This window comes from Neopsephotus bourkii, unplaced genomic scaffold, assembly GCF_033783945.1.
Source record: "Neopsephotus bourkii isolate Nb327-2 ecotype Australia unplaced genomic scaffold, CSIRO-AGI_Nbou_v1 NB_1526, whole genome shotgun sequence".
NCBI lineage: Eukaryota > Metazoa > Chordata > Aves > Psittaciformes > Psittacidae > Neopsephotus > Neopsephotus bourkii.
Window position 1 is genome coordinate 3,422,593 of NW_026902002.1, and position 25,097 is coordinate 3,447,689.

The 25,097-nt window shown below is 41.0% G+C and overlaps 1 protein-coding gene across 3 annotated transcripts in view; it reads right to left on the reverse strand.

The window, feature by feature from the left end:
- Nucleotides 1–9,411: 9,411 nt before the first annotated feature.
- RALB (RAS like proto-oncogene B) overlaps nucleotides 9,412–25,097 on the reverse strand; it is a 57,159-nt gene continuing 41,473 nt past the window's right edge. For all 3 annotated transcript variants that reach the window (XM_061370112.1, XM_061370111.1, XM_061370110.1), the window contains 4 exons: nucleotides 20,240–20,396; nucleotides 16,987–17,195; nucleotides 13,375–13,552; nucleotides 9,412–11,305 (listed from right to left, as the gene is read on the reverse strand). In XM_061370112.1, coding sequence (XP_061226096.1) covers nucleotides 11,186–11,305; nucleotides 13,375–13,552; nucleotides 16,987–17,195; nucleotides 20,240–20,353 — 621 coding nt within the window. In that variant the 5' untranslated portion in view covers nucleotides 20,354–20,396 and the 3' untranslated portion in view covers nucleotides 9,412–11,185. The remainder of the gene's footprint in view (nucleotides 11,306–13,374; nucleotides 13,553–16,986; nucleotides 17,196–20,239; nucleotides 20,397–25,097) is intronic.

The following is a 25,097-nucleotide window of genomic DNA, read 5'->3' on the forward strand; positions in this document are numbered from 1 at the left end:
GGTGAGGAAAAGCTCAAGGAGACAGAAGACACTGCTTTGCCTTATTCAATTTCTGCTAGTTCAACTTCAAATTTGTAAGATCTGTGGTTTCCACTGATGCAAATTCCTCCTCCCATGTAACTTTATATTTTAAAATCACTTATGTCACAGCAAAATGCAAAGAAACCTTTAGCATCTGATGTGGTAGCGACTTGCACAATGATACATTCAAGAGGCTCAGGTGCCTGTCACCGGCTCTAGTGGAAAGCCAAAAGCCTCTGAACGTTATAAATCCTGCAGCATCTATCTTGGACTTCAGTTGCTTACGATGACTAGATGAACATCTGACTTTCTTCCCTGAGGACTCAGTGCAGCAGGTGTTTTCAGTCTGCCCACCTTCCAGATCAGGTGTCCAAAGATGTAGCAATAAATACAATTTTTTTTCTTCCCTTATTCAAAAAGAGCTCAAGGTGGGTGGAGAGGATGGGCGTAGGCTATTTTTATTCATACCTTAATTTAGTCAGCAGTCCGATGGTTCATGAAAGGAAGAGCTGGGCTCAATCTGCTTCCTGGCCTGAAAGGAGTTCAAGGAGCACCAGGGGCAGGTCAGGTCTTTTCAGGAGAAGCAGGCTATGGAGTGGACAGGAGCACTCTAAGCTTCCAGCTAAGTCAGTGCATGACCAAAGGGAACACAATCCCACAGATTTCTAAACAGACAGTTCAGAAAGCCACAAGGCTGGGACTCCCTGCTTCACACCTTGCTAGCCAAAATATTTGGAACTACCCAATTCATGTGGTACCAGCTTTAAGAGGACAGAGGCAGTCCCTTCCCTGGCACAAATTCCCCCTTCTGGAAAATGCACTCTGCTGGGAGAGGAGATATACACATTCCCTGGGGCAGAAGGGAATTCAGCCATGTGAAATTCCCCATGCTCGGCCCTAGCCTTTTGAGCAGTGAGCATAGTGTATACAAAACACTGCTGCACTGCCAACCACCCTGCCTTTTCCATTGCAGAAATGGACCCATGCTCTGCTCCTGGAAGAAAGCCAAGAGAGGGCCTAAATTGTGAATCCTGAGGGATCCTAAGCCCCCAGACAAGGTAGATTTAAGAGGCTATGCTCCCCATTGGTTGCTTAGGCAGTGAAGCAGCCTCTTGGCTTTTGGTGTCTGCCATTTTGATGTAATGCAGGGTGCAGGAAGCTTTACCACGGAAGGCAAATATCTGGAATTCAGGGTGGATGCCAAGAAGAGGCATTGCAACACTGACAGTGATGCCCAAGACATTTATTAGTCTGCTTTCCCCAAGCTGAACCACCACAGCCGTAGCCATGCTAGCAGTCCACAAAGCAATAGCAGATGGAGCTCCCCCAAGAGTCCAAACCATTGTGATAAATGCTGTACAGATCCAAATCTGCCCAAAGAGTAGGCATTACAGAAGAGAGATCATGATTTAGGGTAGCCAAGTGACTCTTCCCCCTCTGTAAATGAGAAAGCACAAACATGCAGGACTGAGCCAGTAGCAAGATTTGTCTTGCTGTAACATATCTTCTGTCTAGGAAACAGGGCTGAATTTGTTTAACAGTAGCTGTTAACATGAAAAGAATACAGGTGTAAGTAAAGGTGGATTTAGGCAAGGCAAACACATGATTCTGTATGTATTAAGACATGAAAGTAAGCAAATGATTGGTAGCAGTCAACAGAGATGGTTCTTACAGCAGAAGTGGTAGAGCTAAATGAATAGAAAAGTAAAAGCATAGAAGCAGAGTACTTGCCTGTAACATGGCTGCTGCTGTGAACTATCACAGGCATGCAACAAGGAAGGAGTAAACAGGTTGTCATCATCATGGTTGGGATGTTTTGCTATTAGCAGAGAGCACCTGGTACACAGCAGAGAAAATTTCATCTTAGTATGGACTTCAAGGCTTTAGAGGTTATACTCTAGCTTTGAGCTCCCTACAAAAATACATGCAAAAGGCCTTCCCAGCAGGAAATTCTTAGCACCTTTAACTGGGAAGCCAAAATTAGCAATCTTGCTAAAATACCTTTCCTACTCTCATCCCTTGGGTTAGCTCCCAAAAAAAAAAAAGAGGAACTGCAAAGGAACCTGTGACAACTGAAAGGGAGAACCTGCCGGCAGCAGAGGGAAGCAGGGGCTGTTCCATACATGTGTCACTTGCTGCAGCCTGTCTGGGGTGATGATGCTTTCAGCAGCAAAGGGTTACCAGAAGAGGTGGGGCTGCTTGGAAACGGGCCTCCATGCTGCAGAGCTTTCCACTTTTTGCTTCCCTAGTTACGAGCCCATTCCAATTTCTACATTTAGGATAGGTCTTCATCAACTTGTTTAACTCAAAGTCATGTTTTGTTGTTGGTTTGGGGTTTTTTGGTGTTTTTTTTTTTTTTTTGAGGAAGGAAGGAAAATAACAGAAAGTAAAGAATGCACCCCTTTATAATAGATTCACATTTCAAATAGTCCAAACCTATTTAATAGTTTGGACTTTATCAATTTTTTGCTTCATGGGGAAGACTGTTTCCCTGGAACCTACATCCCTATTCCTTTCCAAAAAAAGAAGAACAAAAGATAAGTTTTAACTTGGTGTTGATGCAATATTTACCCCACCCAGAACCAACTTTGAAAGCTCATGTAAAAAACATGAAGAGTAATTTTTACTTAGCTCTTGTTATGAACAATTCAGAGATAAGAAACAAGGCAAGACATGTCTCAGCTGCAAGTGTGAACATGATCTCAACACTGCAACATTTTCCTTGCCTGGCTAGAGATGGGCTGGCAGCATGAGGTATATGAAGGTAAGTTACAGGTGACAAGAATCTAAAAAGCCTATTATTAAACTAGGTGTAAGCAGTCTTGAAACTTCATTAGGGACAGGGAATTCAGCCCTTGACATTGCATCTGCTTGATTATTCACTAGAAATTAACATTAAACAAATGCTGTAAACTTGAAACCAATTTGGAGTGGATTCAGATGCAGCTCTTCCTGCCCTCTGATGGGGCAGTGGGTGAAAAGCAGTCTGTATCATGCACAAACTCCACATGCTTTCTTCTTTCAGGAGAGAATCCATATCATCAGAAGTTTTCACCAGGTACAGAGGACAGGTCATTTGCTGTCCTGCAACTGCAGCTGTGAAGAGGCACAAGCTGCAGAACTACAGTGTGTTAAAGGTACATTTGAGCACTGACCCATTTTTGTTCATCTGCCATGGGAGAGACATGTGGAAACATTGTGGTTTGATGGATTTGATTAAAAATATGCTAATGAATAAAGAAAATTAAGTGCATCCCTTGGGCTCCTGGCAAGCTGCCAAGACAGACACTGGGACCACCAACAGGGGGTCCTTATGCTTCAGCTTTTGCAATCCTTTGGATTCCTACAGCGGAGGATGGTGACCCAGTGGAAGTGGGGCTCAAAGTTGAGTGTTTTGCATGTCCTGTTTCCACTCCTCTCCAAATGCTACAATATTTTAACATTTGTGCCCCAGGTGCTGGAATCAGCAAGCACAAGAACATCTTTGTTTTCATTGAGAAAATACTTCTACCATCATTGTTGAAGAAAGCAAGCTTCCAAACATGAAGCAAGTGTACTCAAAAGGCTTGGAAACAAAAAGACTGTGAAAGAGAACTCCAACTTCATTTTCTAAAGCATCTCATTATTTCTAAACCAAATGTAGTTTTGGAGGCCTGACTTATGCTTTTCAAGCTCCCGAGGCAAAGCTGCAAATGTGGCCTTTATTCTCACGCAGGAGAAGCTCTGCTTGCCCTGCTCCCTCCATACTGTTCAGGGAGGGGAAGGGAAAAGGGAAAGAAAAAAAGGCAAATCAAACTAACTCAAACAGGCACAGTGTTAGCCCTCTGCTCCACAACTGTTTGCTGCACTACTGTCATTCCTCAAATGGATTTACTGAAGGTACCACATAAGAAAAAAAGCTCTAATCTGGCTGCAGGAATAGTTGAATCACATACTTCATGTTCCTCAGATAGGAAACAGCTTTTGTTAGCAAAGTCTGGAGGTTCCAGCTCTCCTAGTGCGCATAAATCTTACTGTGGGAACCTGTTCTTTCCATAGTCTGAATCACTTTCTGTTGTCCTGCAGTCACCAGAGCTGAAATGGGAGCAGCTGACTGTAGCTGGGAACACAAGTGCCTGTCATCCAGTGGCACTGCTCAGTACCTAGTTGGAATACAGTCAGCAGTATTGAAAGGAAAGAAGGGCTCATGTAGTTAAGCTGTCTGAACTCAAGTAGAATTAGGATTATTTGAAACCCTAGGGGTAAAGATGAACATCCAAGGACAAAGATCTAAGCAGGCCTATAAGATGATGAAAACAGAGGCCACAGAAAGATTCTTCTACATCTGACGAGGGCACTATTATAGCTGTATTTCAAACTAAACACCTAATTCACCCTGCAGGCAACCTAGTAGGTTTTTGTTTTCATAGCTCCACCTTCCAAGCAGGAAACAAACTTTTAACTTCTGAACTTGAATCCTGTCATTCTGGGCAAGGATACTTTGGTCAGGGAGGTCTTTGTCTGACCAGGATCATCTCTCAAGTTCTCATCAGCCCTTCTAAAAATTGAAGAGCCAGCCAGTCTGCAGATTTGCTCCTAAAAGTCTATCTTAGTTGACATTGCCATGATGGATTTCATTTAGAAGCAAGAAAGTTTGGCTATTTTTTTTTAACTAACTACCCCTTTCCCCAGTCCACAGTTTTTTTCCTTGTTTACACATACAAAAGTGTAACGCCATAATTTTGTGGTGAGAGTAATCATGGTACAGAGCACTCTTACAGACCACATGTTGAGAAACACTTATCCAAGCAGCAAGTTCAGTTTGTTGTATGTTTTCCTTTTAAAATAAGAACAGAGCACTGTTAAAGAGTAGGGAGTAACTTTCCTTGTCTCTCAATACTACATGTATATACAAGTTTGTCCTTTAATTTTTATATTTGGCCTATGAATGAAACCAACATGCATAAAGCCTCCAATACCCTGAACTCTAGACCTTAAAAACAAACTCTATAAATTCCTTTGATTATATAAAAAACATGGTTTTGCCTTAAGTAAAGCTAAGTGACAAGGCTCACTGAAGGGAACTTACTGTAAACTCTGGAGATTAATCAACTTTATCAGGAAGACAAGTAGAGCATATGGTCCCAGGCTCACCTCAGCATTTTACCTCCAACCCCCTTCAGAGTTATAAGGCTTAAGGGGCTATTTGCTGATACTTCCCTAGTAGATCCTATTCCCACAACAGGCACTAAGTAGTTTGGAGGAAAGAGACACTGAGGGGGCAGGGTTAGGGGGAGTGTGTGTGTGTGTGTGTAATTAAATAGGATACTCTACATCCCTCTCCCTTTAAGACTTTCTATTTCAAAGAAAACACAGCATCTTTAGTCACCCTTAGAAACAAAATGTTTTGTGAAGTACTGCACAGTCCCATGGAACAATGAGTATTCTTTCTGGCATTCAAATCCATGCTCAGTGAGAAGAACAAACTTAAACTTGCAATGCAAACTGGTTTAATGCCATAGAAATTGTAAAGCCACCATCCTCATGAGGAACTGGGTGTTCTGCAGCACACTGGAATGCTAAGAATTAACATTAGCATGTGCAAGCAAAAGGAATTTTTTCATTTAGAACAAGGTCTTCTGCTGCATGAGAGAATCATATGGCAGAATAACAAGAAAAAAAGAATCTAGTTAGAATGGATTTTTACGTGTAATTCAGGTAGCAGATTAATAGCAGCTACTCATATGCTCGTCTGAGTATGCTAACAGCCCCTCTCCATGGTAGAGTTTCTAACTGTTAAAGCCACAAGATGGAGCCAACAGTTCTCAGGAAGAGGTGCCCGTACTATCCCAGGAATCCTAGGAGCGTTTAGCACACAGAACCACACTAGTTAAGTGCTCTGGCTGGGGCAGAGCACAGGCAAGCACGGAGGGAGAAGCCAAGCTGTATGTGTGCAATCATTCTCCGGTCCCATCCTGCTATAACTTAAGGAAGGCCTGTATCTCACCAGCATCCAGAGCATCTGAAGAAAAACGTGCCATTCTGGGCTTTGGGTACAGCTATGGAACACAGCTGTCCTCAGAACCCTCTCCTGCCTCCTACACAGCACTTTTCACACTACCTTTTTCCTCTGATGCAGCATATTAAGAAAAATTACTTTACTGGAAAGGAGTGGCACAGTGGTTTACATACCTACCTGAAACACAGGGCAAACACCACATAAATAAGATTATGTAAATTGCTGCAATCCTTGCCCAGAAGTCATCAGCTAGGACATGTTCTGCTTCCAACTTGTACACGAGTAACAGCAGAAACTACACCTGAAATTTACTGTGAGTCCTACTGCTATGCAACTCCAAGTTAAGCAGCATAACAGTACACTAAATCTGTTCTGAACCATCCTGCCTCAGAGGCATCTCAGCTTCTCTACTGCAGTTTGGTCATCACAAACCAACAGAGAATGGAACCTGGCACACTCAAAAGATTAAGAATCAAATTTTTCACACAGTGTTGCTTATTCTGTTATTTGAACCATAAGACTAAAGAGGAAAGCAACTTTGTCATTTATACAGTTGATACAAGCTGTCTAATCCAACTAGGTTGTGGAAAATGAACTAGGAATGAATCAAACTACTGTACCAGTTTGGTCCCAAAACATATGCAGACTATTTCCGGAAAACTGATGACGAGGTCCTCAGTCACCTCCTCCTCCCCTCCTTTCCACAGTCTGTAATATAAACGTTACAGATTTGATACAAAGGTTACTTCCAGACACTTAAAAAAAATCAGCAGTCATCTGGTTCCAGAATCTGGGGACTAGACATGCTTTTAGAATGCTGTAAAAATCAGTAACAAACAAATATTTTGTCCGGTTTTCTTTTTATTATCAATAGTAATACAAATCAGTTGTATTAGCATGATAATGAAAAGTGACAAGTTTTAGACATGAAAAATGCTTGTGCAAGTTAGAAACAAAGCTCTAAAGAAAACAAATTTACATAGTATAGCATACATAGTTTAGAGGCAGTTTTATTAAATCTTGCAATCACAATCATTTACACTAAACCTCTTTCTTGGTGTTATCTCTTAACACCTTCCCCTCCCAAGAGAAACACCTGCCATTTCCATGAAGTGTGGAAACTACAGTGAAAAATCAGAGCTTTTTTGTTCCTCTTCCCTCCTTCTCCCAACTATAAAGTCAACAGGAGGTGAACATTGCAACATATGCTTATAGCAATTAAAGAAAGCTTCTGTCTACATGAACTCTGCGTTGAATTGATAAACAGTATCCTCTTCTTGAGAAAGAATTGATAAGCCTGTCAGCCCTAAGTACTGAGTTAATGCTTTGGAAATCTTTAGAAAAAAGAAAAAATATCTTGGTGAGTATTTAGTTAGATGCACTTCTTCCTGCATTCCAGATTACAACTTTGTGCCTTAGACCTAAAGTAATCTTTAACATTATATTTAGCCAAATACGGTTCAACTGGAACTTCACATGGTTACTAACATTTTACTGAAATTTAATGCCCTGCAAACATATGCATTCCTCTCTTCATCAAGCCAAATGTTCGCCTAGTAATTGCAGTAAAAACATATTAGTCTGTATGGAATACATACAGCCCAAGTCACTGAAGATGTGCTCATCTTGCATCTGTACTCAGATCTGGAGAGATGCTCCTCTAAAAAGAGAAGGGAGTCAAGCCTGCCTCTGCATTCCTAGTCGTTAACCTGCTTTTTTTCATATACTTCCCCCATTATAATGGGTGCTTTTCTCACAGATGTTTGTTCAAATCAGAATACTGAGGCACTTGAACATTAACACCTCAGCTGCATATGGAAGACTGCATGCTCCCTGCCATTGTTAAACCATTACACAAAAATAATTTTTAAATGCTTAAGTGCAAGTGCATAGTCAAGTTTTACATGACCTCCAGCTTCAAATATCCAGTTACTTCCCTATAGCCGTGCTTCAGAAAAATTTAAAAACACATTATACTGAATAAAAGAAGTCTTGGTCTTTAATTACCTAACATGCAAAGGCTTAGAATATATCAGCTTCAATACAGCCTTCAGTTATCTCAGCTACAGTGCACAGCTAGCAGGCAGCCACAAATACCCTCCTTACCAAAGTCCTCTGTGTTTGATGTACCTGATGTGCAAGTACTCATTTAGACTAGAAGCCAAAGCTCCATTTACTCTGCTCACAGGAAGCCCTCAAGTCCAAAGGAAGCATTTCTTTGTGCCATCTTTTACTCACTCTAGTCAACCCACCTGATACTGATGTCCACTGATGTTCACTGAAGCAGACCTGGAAGTCATTCAAGGGCCCTCCAATCATATTGCCCCTATTTAGAAGGTTATACTTAGGCACTTCCATGACATGAGGTGGAGGCAACAGGGTTCCAGTCCAGCAGAGCAGTTTTACTGTCCAGCAGAGCAGTTTTATTGTTTTCCTGGTACAAGTCAGAACACTTGTTGCTCACTGTTATGAAGTAGCGAAGGTAGCTGCCTTGTTTATAATGTTTTCAGCTGTAACTAGAAAGTTAAACTGAAGTAGATCACAAGTACAGAAGAGGAATACTGAAGAGCTGCTGTATTTAGTCTCCAGGCTCAGTCCTTCTGGAAAAGGTAACAAGCGCAGAATACTGAAGAGATGCAATATCAACCCATAAAGCAGCAAGCACCTTTTTCCAAGTAAATCCACCTCAGTGGTGGAGTTTTATCAGTTGGAAAAAAAAAAAAATAACCTGAGTGAGAACAGCACATGGACTAAAAGAGATCAATGGGAGACTATTCTCTGAGCAGAAATTAAATCTGCCCTATCAAATACTGTCAGGTACCTTAATACTAAAGAGATCAATGATCAAGGCATGCAAGTTTCTTGAGCCAATACAGCTGTGCTGTTCATTTGCTGAGTTCATTATTCATACAGCAAGGAGTTAGGCACATTTTACAATCAGCCTCAGAGGAGTCTGACCTAGATAAGCTTGTCATGTGAATTCAACTGTTGTTTACCCTTTAGGTTAATTAAGGACTTAACCTTTAGGTCTCAACTAAAACCAAACCTAAGTGAGTTAGTTATCTTCCTCTAGGAGACATGCATTTACTGTATGCACAATATACACTCGGTTTTCTTTAAACATGGAAGCCCGAGGAAACTGACTGTAACACTTCGTTAGACATGTTACAGCTTCAAGTGCCCCATTAAGTGCTTAGGCTTTACACACAGGCGATAGAGCTCAAGTGACAAGTTCTACCAGCAGGCTCCCAGCCTCTACTTCAAAACTATATTGTCAAGTTGGCTTTGTAATACCGATAAATTACAGTGTTCAAAGAGAAGTATTTCCAGAATTGGTTACCACTCTTTCTGCCCATACAAGATAACAAAGAAGGAATTTAACTTGACAAGAATGAAGATTACAGCACCTTTTATTTAGTACAGTTTCCCCAATTCAATGTGTTGCCTGACAAGTTGAACTAGTTATGGAAGACAATGAGTTTGCAATAAGTCCCTGTGAAACCTCAAGCCAACAGAGGTTCTGCTATCTAACACATCTTTTTGCCAAGTTCAGAGGTGGAATGCACAAGAGCAATCTAGTACATGTCAAAAAATTGCTTTTCAAACTCAAATTGCAATATTAAGCACTGAAACAGTATTCACTACTCATTCACCTCAAGAAGAAACTATTTGTTAATTTAGCGGTGCAGTGTACTTTACTGAACAGCCACACAGCATATTCCTTTCACCAAGTAACTGTGTTCCAAGCACCGAGGTTAAGCAAAATTCACTCTACTGCTTCAAAACAGAAGATAACCATAATTCATTGATAGACTCCACAAGAGACAGTTACTTTCCACAGTGATAGAAGTGGGTTTTTTTGGCAACTGTACTTAAGCTGAATCAGAAAGCTCAGTTTAGTCAGCTGACAAGAAGACCAAAGTACTGACTTTTCCATTTCTAGGCTGGGTTTTGTTGATCAATGTCATGACCAGCAAAACTCAGCATGCATCCCCATGTGCTAGGTTGCTGTGCATCAGAAACAGTACATATAAAATTAACAGTGATAACAGATATGGCAACTGCTTAACTTCATTTGCTTTTTGACACCATAACTCACTAGCCAGCTAATCATTGAGAGGTAGCATGTATGCCTCACTTATTCCAAGACATGATTGTATGATGTGACCCATTCTTACTCAATGTTTTTGTCTTCAGCAAGACAGGAGACAGATGCAGATATTCCCACTTTTCGACATTATCACAAGTACTCCATATAAACAAAAATGATGAAATCTACACTTTGATTTTCACTATTCCAGTACTGGGGAGGGGAGGATGATAGATGTAGCATAAGTGTAACTGATTTTAGCCACATAACATGGGAGAAACCCAGGACAGCATTTGAAGGAGATGTTAACAATATTATTCCTTTTGTAGAAAGGCTTATAGCAATTGTCTCACCCCATACCATTAGTTTAAGGATAAGAAGACAGACCAAAAGGGAATGCATCTAGCCAATATTTAAATAATTTTTTTTTTTTGCATTGCCTAAGTAAGTCTGAATTGAGTTCATAGGCTTGATTCATGAATGCTGTATTGACTAAACAGAACACAGAAGAAACTTTGTTTTGAGTTGACTCTCAACTGTCAGTTGCTGTTTCTTACATGGAGCATAGGGAAGAAGCCAACAGATTTCAGTATAAGAAGTATAAGTAACAACTAACAGAAGATGGACTCAAACCCTTTATCGGATGTCAATCGAGCTTTTCTGCAGTTTGCACCATCAAGGAGGGTAGCAACAGGGGGAGAAAAAGTGTTTGAACCTGAACACCTGTGCTTGTTAAGGCTAATAGAGGTTCAAGATAAACATTCAGAGAAACATTAACATAAACTAGGAAGAAATATAAAAGTACTTTGTATAACCAAGCAGAAGGACTGTAGGTCTGAAATTATGTCTAGTTTCGAAAGACACTGGGAAGACAAAGCCTGTTCAGTTTCAGTAGGCATAGGTTTTGTTGGATACCAGAAATGGTTTCAAAGTTCTGTTTTCACATTTGTAAGGTGTGATATGCAAAGCAAAAGATAAGGGAGTCAATACAGACTTCCTTTCATGAATCCAGCCCAATATCCTTAGTGGTATCTTATCCATGACACCTGCAGATAGACATTTACAGTTCCCAAGCATCACAGTAAGCAACATCTTTCTTTAAAGCTTTTCTTGTTCTTGCCACTTTTCTTGCCATTCTTGTCTTTGTTTTCTGACATTTTCTTTGCTCTGATTTCTCTCATTAAATCAAAGAATACCTAGGAGGGAAAAATAAAGATTAAAACAAGATCTGCCACCAGAAAACAGATGAAACCCACTGTATTCAGCATCACATTGCAGTACCACATTGCACCTAATATAGCAAAAGCGAGTCTAGACATAGATCCCAGTGACAAACTCAACATCAGAATTATGCAGCATGTCAAATAGTGGCAAGAAGCACAATCTTACCTGGCTATCAAGTCATTCAACAGCCCTGCTTTAACAGTTTTTATTGATTATTATTCTGAGTTCATGAGAATATTTATCTGTGTATAGCAAACACTTCCAGATAAATAACTCTTGTAAACTATGCAAAGAAGTATATAGAGTCCAGTCCTTTTCACACAGTTACAAACACATTCTTCTCAGCAGTGATCTTCCTACTTTATAATAGAAAAGTTGCAGCATTCAAGTGACAGTGTGAGACAAAAAAAAACCCAAACAAAAAAACTACTCAGACTATATTATAAGAAAGATCCAGCAAACTCCATTACTCTGGTGTTTACCCTAAAGTTTTAGCTGATTTCATCCCTGTGCACCTGATGTCTCAGTACATACCACCTCAGATGCAGCAGCTGTTTTACTGTAGAGAGGTATTGGAAAAAATTATTTTTAGAATTACTGAACAACAGATTAGTGTCAACTGTAGAGTTATGTTTTTCTGGTTTTAATGGGGAGCAACACAAGTCATATACTCAGAAGACCATGCTACTAATCAGAAATAGAATAGAATAGATCATTCAAAACCCTCTGAAGTGTTTTTTTTTAATTCTGTTACAGTGTCAATGCACAATCACCACAATGGCCAATAACTTGTCTTAACACACACAAAGCAGTGCTTATGTAGAGAATAACCAGTATGCCACATGAACTAGTTAGATAAAACCTGAGCAAGCCTAGAGCACCACAGTAGTATATTCCATACTCACAGCTAGATTGCTATTAAACCCAACTGATCAGAAAACTAGTCAAAGTATAAAGCAGGCAGGCAGTTGCTAGTCACGAGACAGCTTACCAACAAAAGCAAGTCTAGGTGTTCATGTTTTACTACACCACCCAGTTTATGCATGTGACAGTGACTTACAAGTCAGAATGGTCCTTTACCAAGTTGAAATCATGCTATGTCCCTTACAGGCAAAAGATCTCAACTCAGGAGTTTCATATACTCAAGTTAAACAAATGAGAGAAATAAGTAACATGCACAAACAGCATTTCCATTAGTAAACCAATATAGACTAGAAGAACAGGAAACTGCCTAGAAGAGCTTGAGTACAACTGAATGTGTATGTTCTCTATCAAAGAGAAAACTGCTCAATTTTAAATTTTTAAACACCTTTGGAGTCCTTAAGGGGCCCAGGAGTAATTTCAGATCTTCAGTGGATTGGTGAAACAAAAAGGAATCCTCTTCAAAAAAAAAAAAAAAACAAACAAAAAAAACCAACAAACTCCACTACACACAGAATGAAGGGAAGGCTTGAAACTGTTTTTTTCCCCTACTACTGGACAAGCACTCCATAGTCATAATTCATCTCTTTCAGAATAACCCACCACAACTGTTTATGCAAGAAACCAGCAGCAGAAACATAACTGTCCTAGACCAGCATGTGCAAGTCAAAACATACCAGGGACACAGCAAAAAATTCTTCCTGCAATTCAAAATAGTCTTAGCAGGAAACAGAGAATGAAATCTCTAGCATCAGCCACACTACACATTTTTTAGGGAAGGGGAACAATTTGTAAGTATCTATAGCTTGCCGTTTATTGCTGTTATAATAATTAGACAACCTATAAATAAAGCATACTTCAGAGAATACTTAAACTAAATGGAAAGCTATTGGTTCAGGTACAAGCAGTTAAAACAAGACAGTAACATTAACATGCAACATGTCTCTGGTTCCTCTAAGCTAGGTATTTGCTTAAGTGTACACATTCCAGTAAGTTAATTCATTTTTTACAATGTAGGCTTTCAGAAGCCCAACTGTGGATTTGCTTTTATCCCAGAAAGAATCAAGAATTAGTCGCTCAGCTACTAAACAACAATCTAATTGAGCAGATGTTGTCTTACCTTATCTACATTCGCTCTAGTTTTGGCAGAGGTTTCTACATACTGCACACCCCACTCTTCTGCCTTACTTCTAGCCTCTTCTACAGGCACTTGTCTGCGCTCTTCCAAGTCAGATTTGTTTCCTACTACCAGTAAAGGGATTTTATCCTCTTCAGCCTTCACACGCAGGATCTGTTCCCTAATGCATCAAGTATTCAAAACAACAATAGCTGTGTCAGTAGTAGCAACAAAACCACACCATTATCAGGAATGGATAAAGTGGTCTGCATATTACTAGTGTTTACAACAGTACATAAATGTATATTTACCAACAGTTGAACACACTTTAAAATTATTCTGAGTTTAACACATTATGCTAATAAAAGCCTCACACTTCCAGGAAAAGAGTTTTACCATTTAATTACTAACTCATCTCTAATAAGATAATCATGACAGAAAAGCAATTCACAACAGGAGCTCCCATCTGAAGAACACAAGTGCCACATCTGCCAAGTTTCTCCTTGGCATTCAGTCATCATCTTAGATATCCCAGTCTATATCCCACTTCAGAACAGATCTGGACAACATCAAGGATTTGCCAAGGCAGTAGACTGGGAACAGCATAAGTAGTTAGAGATAATTCTTAATGGCTACCTAAACTTTACACAAAAGGAGTTATTAACTAGTGCTGAACTAAAATGCTAGCAACCTTACTCCTTCAAACACTCCAAGAAAGTATTTGAACCATCAGCATTAATCTGCCTACCCTCTGTCATTCTATCATATCATCTAGGACCTATCATATCATCTATCAATATCATATCATCATCATCAGTATCATATTCCGGTCTTGTTTAACATCTTCATCGCTGACATGGACAGTGGGATTGAGTGCGCCCTCAGCAAGTTTGCTGATGACACCAAGCTCTGTGGTTCAGTTGATATACTGGAGGGAAGGAATGCCATCCAGAGGGACCTTGACATGCTTGTGAGGTGGGCTGATGCCAACCTCATTAAGTTTAACCATGCCAAGTGCAAGGTCCTACACCTGGGTCGGAGCAATCCCAGACACAGCTACAGGTTGGGCAGAGAAGAGATTCAGAGCAGCCCTGCAGAGAAGGACTTGGGGGGTGCTGGTCGATGAAAAAATGAACATGAGCCAGCAGTGTGCGCTTGCAGCCCAGAAAGCCAACCGTATCCTGGGCTGCATCAAAAGAAGCATGACCAGCAGGTCGAAGGAGGTGATCCTGCCCCTTTATTCTGCTCTCGTGAGACCTCACTTGGAGTACTGTGTGCAGTTCTGGTGTCCTCAACATAAAAAGGACATGGAACTGTTGGAACAAGTCCAGAGGAGAGCCAAGAGGATGATCAGGGGACTGGAGCACTTCCCATATGAAGACAGGCTGAGAAAGTTGGGGCTGTTCAGGCTGGAGAAGAGAAGGCTGCAGGGAGGCCTCATAGCAGCCTTCCAGTATCTGAAGGGGGCCTATAGGGATACTGCTGAGGGACTCTTCATTGGGGACTATAGTGATAGGACAAGGGGTAATGGGTTAAAACTGAAACAGGGGAAGTTTAGAATGGATATAAGGAGGAAATTCTTTCCTGTTAGGGTGGTGAGGCACTGGAATAGGTTGCCCAGGGAGGTTGTGAATGCTCCATCCCTGGCGGTGTTCAAGGCCAGGTTGGACTAGGCCTTAGGTGATATGGTTTAGAGCGAGGTGTCCCTGCCCATGGTAGGGGGGTTGGAACTTGATGATCTTGAGGTCCTTTCCAACCCTAACTATTCTATGATTCTACGATTCTAATCTATCACAATATCATCAATATCATGTAATCTAGGACCTATCAGCATCCGGGAAAGAACACATGTCAGTCTCAACTTCTGTGCTATTACTGGAGAGAAACAGGTTGAAACTAGACTGACACGTGTTGCTGTCCATCTAGGATACTGGAATAACTGTACCAGTCTAGTTATTTTTAGATTGCTGCATTTTGTTATGAGCAAGAGCCAAACTAGGCGTGACCATGGTGCTACACCTCCTCATCCCAGAGTTTCCACACTACTTCAAATGCACTTTCCATCCACAAAGTAACTGAATATATATAGAGTACATGAGAATCTAAAATAGTGTTAACACTGAAGCAGAAAATCTGGTGTTGCGTTCAACTGTACTTTCACACATTTTCAGATTAGAGGCACCAAAAGCACGCACTGAATGCGTAGCATGAGAGGTAGGGATTAAAGACAAGCCCATAGATCATTCAGTATTCGACTTCTTCTAATTTAAGAATTCTACAAGTTAGAGAATCAATAATGCCAATAGCCCATGATGCTGGTGATTCATACTACCTATTCCCTCCACCTTCCTGGGGAAGGGTTTTCCAAGGAGCTTTCAGGTCCTTCTTGCTCATCTTCAGGGCTAGTATTGCCTTTTTCACTGTTTTGTTGTGATGGAATCTTAAACCAACACAGTTAACCTAGTCACAGAAGTCTGACAAAAAAAAACAAACTGCCAAGATAAACACTCCTACTCCTTTTCATCCAAAGCCTTAAGCCTTGGGTTTAACCTATTTTGCTTAAGCACAAAAAGCTAAAACCAAGGCTGGCTACTTCCAAGTGTCTTTATGTTTTGTTTTCTTTTCTAATTGTATCTGACTTTTTTCTTCATCTTATGCTAGCAACAGTCCAAAGACTCAGTTTGCAGCCCCACAACAGTTCAACTGCTTAAGTCCTTTCAGTACTCCAGTTAGAGCAAACTAAGCAGAACAGCTCTGCAACATAAGGCAGACTGATGCAGAGCTTTTTTTCTGGCAAACACAGGGAACTCCTAACACTTCCCTATTTTTTGGCAAGTTTTACATCAAGTTTACAGCTGTCCTAGGGAATCTGTGGATTACCTTCTACACTGAGGCAACAACTATTATCAAATAAGAGTTAGAACACTTGCCCTGAAGAACCTGGCTACATGAATTCCAAGACCAGAATAACGGTATAACCCCCTTGTTTTTCTTTTATGAATCACAAGCAATTTCTGTGCTCAATCTGGTGATTTTCACACTAGACTTGCTAATCCCAAGAACAAAAATGGAAGTGTTTATTACTACTGCATGTCTTTCTAGGAATGCATCTGCCTACAATAGTACCACTTGGCTGCCAACCCTTGCTTGGCACCAATCCATACCTGAGAGTACAGGCTAATCCTTCCTTTCCTTAGAGCACCTGCTTCTAGCAGTAAGCAAATACAGTGTCTGAAACCTGGCCAAAAGGCAAGCTTAATTCTAGAAGCACTGCTCTAGGATAATTAAATTTCACATCCATGAAGACTGAAAATTGGCTTGAACACACATGTTTTAGGAGTCCAAGAATCTATTACTTGCCTGAAGTTGCTGCTGGTGTAATGTACTCACAACTTGCAGGCATGAAGACAACTAAAGCCAGAGGCTGGATACTAGGATTTACATTACCAGTTACTGAGAGCAATATGGTTGGGTTGCCACTTTTGTTGACCAAATGGTAGCAGACAAAAGGATGAAGAGTTGTAGCTTTTAAGAAGAGTTGTAGCTTTTAAAAAGAGTTGTCTGAGCAATATAGGAACCAGATAATCCTCACTGCATGGGATAGAAACTACTTACCGAAACTCTGCTGTTGCTGTGAAAGATTCATGCTCTGTTATGGAGAAGACTAGAAGAAACCCTTCCCCACTGCGGAAATAGTTGTCTCTGATAGCAGCATAATCCTCCTGTCCTGCTGTATCCAGAATGTCTATCTGAACCTCCTCACCGTCGAGAACTACTTTCTTTCTGTAGCTGTCAGCCTTGGTAGGTTCATAGTCTTCTACAAACTGAATATGATAAGTGATTAGTGTTTAATATTACTGTCAAATGATCTCAGTATTTGTTCATATCTACTCTCTTTCACTGGAGCATCATTTAAACTCCCCAAAACCTTCTCATAATTCAGCCAGCTACTAAATTCCACCACTTTTGAGTTTTACTGTAAAAAGCAAATTATTTAAAGACATAATACATCAAAGAGCTAGTCTGCCTAGTCAAGGGAAACTGTCTTGCTACATGAAACAATGGTCAGCAATTTCAGCTCAATTTAAGAGCTGAAGACACCAGCAATCTGGTGGCATTATCTAGATCTCCCACTTCAAGAAAAGAAATTTGGGTGTACTTCAAGTACAGGTATCTATACTATGTCCAACGTAGCACAAGCAATCCAGGAGGTTCTTTGATTGCGTGGAAAGCAAGTTCTTCCTGCAAGTGAGAGAAGAGCCGACAAAGAGAGGTGCCATGCTTGACCTCACACTCACCAGCAGTGAGGTCTGGCATCAAGAATCACAGAAAGGGCTTCTATATATGTCACTAACAAAAGACAGACTAGGGGTAATGTGGGCACTCTTTGGAAGGAAACAGGAAACCTGGGTACCCTGGTTTTGGAGAAGGCAGAGGTTCCCAATGACTTTGCCTCGGTCTTCACTGGCAAATGCTCTTACCACTCCACTCAAGCCTTGGAAGGCAGATGCAGGGACTATGAGAATGAAGGCCTTAGGCCCACTGCAGGAGAAGATCAGGCTCAAGATCATCTTAGGAATCTGAATGTGCACAAGTCCATGGGACCTGATGAAATCCACCCATGGGTCCCATAGGACCTGGCAAATGAAGTTGCTAAGCCACTATCATATCTGAAAAATCATGGCAGTCAGGTGAAGTTCCCAACAACTGGAAAAAGTGGAATATAACCCCCATTTTCAAGAAGGGGAAAATGGAAGATCCAGGGAGCTACATATCACTCAGTCTCACCTCTGTGCCTGGCAAAATCTTGGAGCAGATTCTCCTAGAAACCATGCTAAGGCACATGAAAAACAACAAGGTGCTTGGTGACAGTCAGCATGGCTTCACTAAGGGTGACTCATGCCTGATGAGTTTGGTGGCCATCTATGATGGGGCTACAGAACTGATAAATAGGGGCAAAGCAGCTGATGTTATCTACCTGGATTTGTGCAAGGCATTCAACACTATCCCACAAGACGTCTTTGTCTCCAAACCGGAGAAATATCGATGGATGAACCACTCAGTGGATAAAGAATTACATGGATAGCCACACACTGAGTGTTGCAGTCAACAGCCCAATGTCCAACTGGAGACGGGTAATGAGTGGTGTCCCTCAGGGGTCAGTGCTGGGACCCATCCTCTTCAAAATCTTCACTGGCAAAATGGACAGTGGGATTGAGTGTATCCTCATCAAGTTTGCCAACGACACCAAGCTGTGTGGTTTGGTTGACATGCTGGAGGGAAGGGATGCCATCCAGAGGGGCCTTGACATGCTTGAGAGGTGGGCTGATGCCAACCTCATGAAGTTCAACCAAGCCAAGTGCAAAGTCTTGCACCTGGATCAGGCAATCCCGGGCACAGCTACAGGCTGAGCAGATAAGAGATTCAGGGCAGGCCTGCTGAGAAGGACTTGGGGGTGTTGATCAACGAGAAACTGAACATGAGCCGGGTTCACTATGCACTCGCAGCCCAGAAAGCCAACTGTATCCTGGGCTGCATCAAAAGAAGCGTGACCAGCAGGTCAAAGGAGGTGATCCTGCCCCTCTACTCTGCTCTCATGAGACCTCACTTGGAGCATTGTGTGCAGTTCTGGTGTCCTCAACATAAGGACATGGAACCGTTGGAACAAGTCCACAGGAGGGCCACAAGGATGATCAAGGAGGCTGAAGCACCTTCTGTATGAAGGCAGGCTGAGAAAATTGGGGCTGTTCAGCCTGGAGACAAGAAGGCTGCATGGAAACCTCATAGCAGCCTTCTAGTGTCTGAAGGGAGCCTACAAGGATGCTGGGGATGGACTCTTCATTAGGGACTGTGGTGATGGGATTAAACTCAAACAGGGGAAGTTCGGGTTAGATACAAGGAAGAAGTTCCTTACTGTGAGGGTGCTGAGGCACCAGAACAGGTAGCCCAGGGAAGTTGTGAATGCTCCATCCCTGGAAGTGCTAAAAGCCAGGTTTTACAGAGCCTTGGTTGACATGGTCTAGTGTGAGGTATCCCTGCCTATGACAGGGGGCATGGAACTAGATGATCTGAAGGTCCTTTCCAACCCAAACCATTTTATGATCCTATGATCTGAAGCTTCAACAGATATAGATGACAGCATCCAGCTGCTGAACATGAAAATCTGCTCCATAATTAGACAGGCATGTACTTTAGTCTGTTTAGTATTGATCAGACCCACAAAGCCACTGCCAGTTTCACTTTCACTTCTGATGTGACAGCAGATGTCCAACATAGGCTCCTTCCCTAACTCCTTTCTCTCAGCCTCAAAGTACAACAAAAGGCTGTGGCATGAGCCCAATTAAGCTGGCCTTCACTAATGACTACGTCACCTGTTCAGATACTCACATTACTACAGCATGTGTGGACAGCTTATAGATAAATACTAACTTCTGAATTACATGATACAGACAATACTAGTCTGGATTGTCTGATTTAGCTTCCTTTGTAGCAGTAGGAAAGCATTCATGCTATGAATATGCCTACATCATCTGGCTCTGAATAAGCTAGAATGCTTACTTCTGACTTCACCCTTAGCTGGTCTAAAAGAAACTGCTACAAAAGTAGAGTTCAATGCCAAGTGCTAACAGCCTCCACACACTCAAACAAGAACATGCACATTACGCATGTGTTTCTTTCACTAATAAGAATCAATTTTGCCACCCTTAGTCAAAGAGGTTCCCAGAAGACACCCTTCCCAGATTCCTACATCCCTTTCCTGCCAGGCAGGTCATCAGGACCTTTGCTATTTAGCTTCCCTGTCCCACCAAAAAGTTTATGAAGTTGTACCTATTGGCACTTTAGAGTAGCTGAACTCAAAGCTACTTACCTCATCATACATAAATTGAAGAGTGAGTGCAGATTTGCCCACGCCTCCACTGCCAACCATAATTACTTTATGGAGGGCCAAGGAACTCTGGTTCTTGCTCTTGCTAGCAGCCATGGTCCTGCTTGCCACAGATGAAGTGCCAGGGAAAAAATTAAATCTGCAGACAGAAGAAATAGTCACCAATCATGATACTGGTGACATCATGGCAGCATGAACATAAAGCATCTTACTAGTGTTGAAAGATCAGGTTAAAACCCTGCCCAGCAATTCTGAAGAATGGGTCATTTTGATGCACTGGCAAGCATTTTAGCCTGGAGAAGAAAAGGCTGTGTGGAGACCTCATAGCAGCATTCCACTATCTAAAGGGGGCCTACAAGGATGCTGGAGAAAGACTCTTCACTAGGGACTGCAGTTACAGGACAAGGGGTAATGGGTTAAAACTTAAACAGGGGAAGTTTAGCTTAGACATACGGAAGAAATTCTTTACTGTGAGGGTGGTGAGGCACTGGAACAGGTTGCCCAAGGAGGCTGTGAATGCCCCATCCCTGGCAGTGTTCAAGGCCAGGTTGAACAGAGCCTTGGTGGCATGGCTTAGTGGGAGGTTTCCCTGCCCATGGCAGGGGGGTTGGAACCTGATGATCTTAAGGTCCTTTCCAACCCTAACTCTTCTATGATTGTATGATTCTAAACCATGTCACTGATGTCAAGTATCCGTGGGACAAGGTATTAGAACAAATAGCTTCTATTTATGACAATACAATTAATAGAAGTGCCAAAAGTTTCTCAAAGCAGCTACTAGCTGAGCAAGGTATTCTTATTTGTAAACCCGTACTACACAACTGCTATCTAGAGCAGTTCACAAAGGGCAGGGAAAACGAAAAAAAAAAAAAAAAACCAAAAACCAAAACACAACAAACAACACACTCTCAAACACGAAATTAAGTGGTTCTTATTGTTCTTCTTATAAGGCTTTACACATCTTTAAAATATTTCTTTAATGTCACTGCAGCTTAGTTTCAGCCTGGAAGCAGAGCTATACCTTAGGTCTGCTTATACGTAGAAAGGTTACTTTTGGTATCTTCTCTACATGGGCTAAGCAAAAAGCAGATTTTACAGACAGTAAATTCTGGTAGGAACAAGTTGCAAAAGCTTCCAGAAGAAAGTCTTATGACATGGCACTAGCACTTATTTTATACTCTTTCTGCCTTTTGATACTGCAAATCTAATTTGCTTTGGGGGGTGGAGGGCAATCCTGCTTTACTGAAGAAATTCTTAATCCCTATTCTCCTGATGTTACAAAGCCATGAAAGAGTAAGCTTCAATAAACTAGTACTAGCTAATAACCCTTTGTGTGTTATGCAAACAGTAATTAAGTGCTGAAGACATTTTAAAAATAATACACTGGGGACAAAACCAGAAGAAGTGACCAATACAAAAAGATTGTATCACTTGTCAGGATTCCCACACACAGAAAAACCCTAGATGGGTATTCCAGAGATATGATGGCTTTAAGGGGGATGCTAGGATAGCAACACTTTCATCCTCACAGCAGGACAACCAGCTGTTTTTACCTTGGCAGAGTATTGTAAGAAGAACAGCAGACCATTCAGGAAATACCACTATCAGAATACTATCAGAAGAGGCTGTACCAGCCTTGATTTATAGCAGCACCCATTATTCCAGAAGTACAGAAGTAAGAGGCCTACAAGGAGCCTCAAATTTTCCAGGACATGATTACTTCAGAATGACAGTAGCATTGCCACACCACATCATCTCATTCTATCAGACAGAAATACAAGACCTACAGTAGAAGTTCGAGTAGTATACTGGAAAAAACTTCAGGATGACTGTCTACCCTAAATAAAATTAACTAGAGACTAAAGAATTCACAACCTACAAACACACCTTAGCCTGGAAGGGACCTTTGAATGCTGTCCAGTCCAAACCTCTCCCTTAAAGCAGTTTTCTCCAAGCAGTCCAGTTTGTGTGCCTTGTGTTTTGAGGTTGACAACTCCATGACCAATCTAGGCAACCTGCCTTGGGGTACACTGATGGTTAAGATCCTTCTCCCATGTCACAACTTGATGCTCTCAAAAGCAACAAATCAAAACCTAAGTTCTCTTTTGTTCTTGTACATAGTAGTCAACATGTCAACAATCAAGAACTGCCCTCAGGACAGCATTTTCAAACATCTAAGCAGTAGTATTTTTCCATGAAGAGTTCTTTTTACTCACAGCTGTTTGCTACACACGTTTAGTACAGCAATGCAAATTAATCATCTTTAAGTGTTCATTCTGGGATAAGCACTGGTAAGTAAACACAGATATTTTCCTCTGGTGATCTTCCATATCATGCTAAACATCAGCTCCCTCATCCAGGACACTTCTTTGCGTAAAAATTAGATATGACAACTCCTGCTTCGCAAAGATTTTCCCTGTACAGCACTAACACATCTGTGTTGGGGACAGTGAACTCTGCTATTACCCAAGGGATTCCTAACCAGAAGAGGACTGCAAGCTTGATTTCTAGGTATTAGTCACCAAGGAGGCAGGGGGCAAGAGTGGATTACAGAGCTCCCCACCAGGGGAATGTGGAACAACTAGGAGAAAACACAACAGGTAGCATCTGAACTCCAGAAGTTGCTGCTGAAGGCTTTCTTTGCTTATGGTCCATGTGTTCAGATATACACATGTCCACAGACTGACTGAACAAATGAGATTTATTTTTTTTTTTTAGTTTGGGGACTGTTAAGTGTTCCAGTAATAGCACTGCTTGTTCTTAATGATTTTTAGATAATTTTATTTTGTCTTAGTTTAGGAGTAGTCTGGCTTTGACAGTAGTAGATAAGATGCTTTCTGGAGAGGCCAAATGACCCTTAGAAACTCCTCAGTGTAATTGTGACTGGCTTTAACATTTTGAGTATTCCTTTAAGAAGTATCCTAAGGTTGGTGGAACTGCTGTGTTATCTAACAAAGCTTTCAAGTTAAACATATTTCTGGCAACATAAACTTAGTGCTTCTGCCTATTAAGGTGCCCTAAGTACACTGTGCCATGCAACTGCATGTAATAAGATGTTTACTAACAACCAAGAGAGAAGACAGCAACTTTTTTCCTCTTGTCAATACATGTAACACATTTTTACTTCTTCATATTAAAGGAATAGCTGCCTCTTGGGTAAGATACTAACCAATGTGATTCAAAACAAGCTCATCATAGAGATGCGTGGAAAGAATACCTAAATACTTCCCTCTCTATCCCACCTCAACACTGGCCACTAGAAACTAGAAGGTCCACCTTACAGTATTACCTGACTTGTAACAAAGCATAATATTAAGCAAACCTCATCCAATACCATAAAGAGTTACAGTTTGATTGCATCTAAAGCTAGCCTAGCTCTTAATAGCCAAGGTACTTGACCCTCACTGCAGAGCTGCTACAAATGCCACTTGAATCTTTTGGAGTATCAACACTACATGAACCCTCTGAATGCAGGAACCTGCTTATAATACAACCCTTACCTAGTATGCTTTTATTAAAATCCTAGAAGCTTCACACAAGGCATCTCTTCTTCAGTGGAAACAGAAGGAATACGGCCCCTTCCAGCCCCAGAATACCCAGGCAGTAGAGAACAAGACAAGGCCAAAGCAGTGTGACACAGGTAGTATCAGTTCAGAAGTAGCAGTGTTTATAAAACAGGCTAACCACTGGTTCAGAAAAGGGCATGGTGAGATTTTAATAGGAATGCTCTAATAAAACCAACAAGAGGAGTTATTGGAGCCAACTCTGTTTACTTGTATTCCCACTTCTGCAGCTCAAAAAACAATTTACACACCATGGTTCAAAGCTCACATCTAGGAGTTCCCTGAGGTTAAAAAAAAAAAAATAATTAACACAAGCTCTCTGCTCAGTCATTCCTAGGTAGGCAAGGATGAATTTCATCCCATTTTGCAGATCAAGCATCCTAGAGGCAGTCAAGACAGACATTAACTCATCTGTTCCTTACAGAAAATGAAGTCTTGGGAAATCTGACCACCTCTCAAAAAAGCAGCAGTGTCTAGAAGAACCTGTGATGACTGCAGTTGCTTTTAAATCATTATTCAATTTCCTTCAGTTTGAGAGTGTAAATTTAAGGCCAAGAGTCTTAATACATCTGCTGAATCAATAAGCATCCAGAAAAGTCACCTAATTCTGTGGTATGTATTCCTTCCTCTTCCATATTGCTCTTTACTAGCTGGAAAGTAAACTGTGCCGAAACAGCATGATTTACCCTCCTCCAACAGGATATGAAGCAATCCAGTCAGTCTGTTTAATTTTAATCTGTCATTTTACCCTAAAATTGAATGATACCACATTGAACTTTGTGTGGCAAGTCTCAAACTGGAGGGGAAAAAAAAAAGCAAACAAACAAAAAAAGAATAAAAAAAAACTACACAAAAACACAAAAAAGAAACAAAAATACCCTTCTGAAAGATTTTTTTTCAGGGATTTCTTCTGGTTACAGATAGTCCTGAGTAAAAAAAAAAAAAAAAAAGGAACAAAAAACCCCCAAAACAAACAAAAGAAAAAACACCATAAAAAAAAAGAAGAAAAACAAAACAACACAACACACCACAAAAAAAAAAAAAAAACACAACAAAACAACACACAATCAAAACCTAAAAAGCCCTCAAGTGCTTTCAACACCCTCCAGGTCAGAGCATAAACTTATTCAGGCAGTCTTTCATCTTTAAGAAGGTAGAAGCAATTACCTGCTTCATCTGCTTTAAAAGGTAAAGCCATTGACTTAACTCTGCATTTGTTTTAGAAAAGGTTAAACAAAGCCACATGCATAATAGAAGCTTTGTGGTGCTGTGAAAGA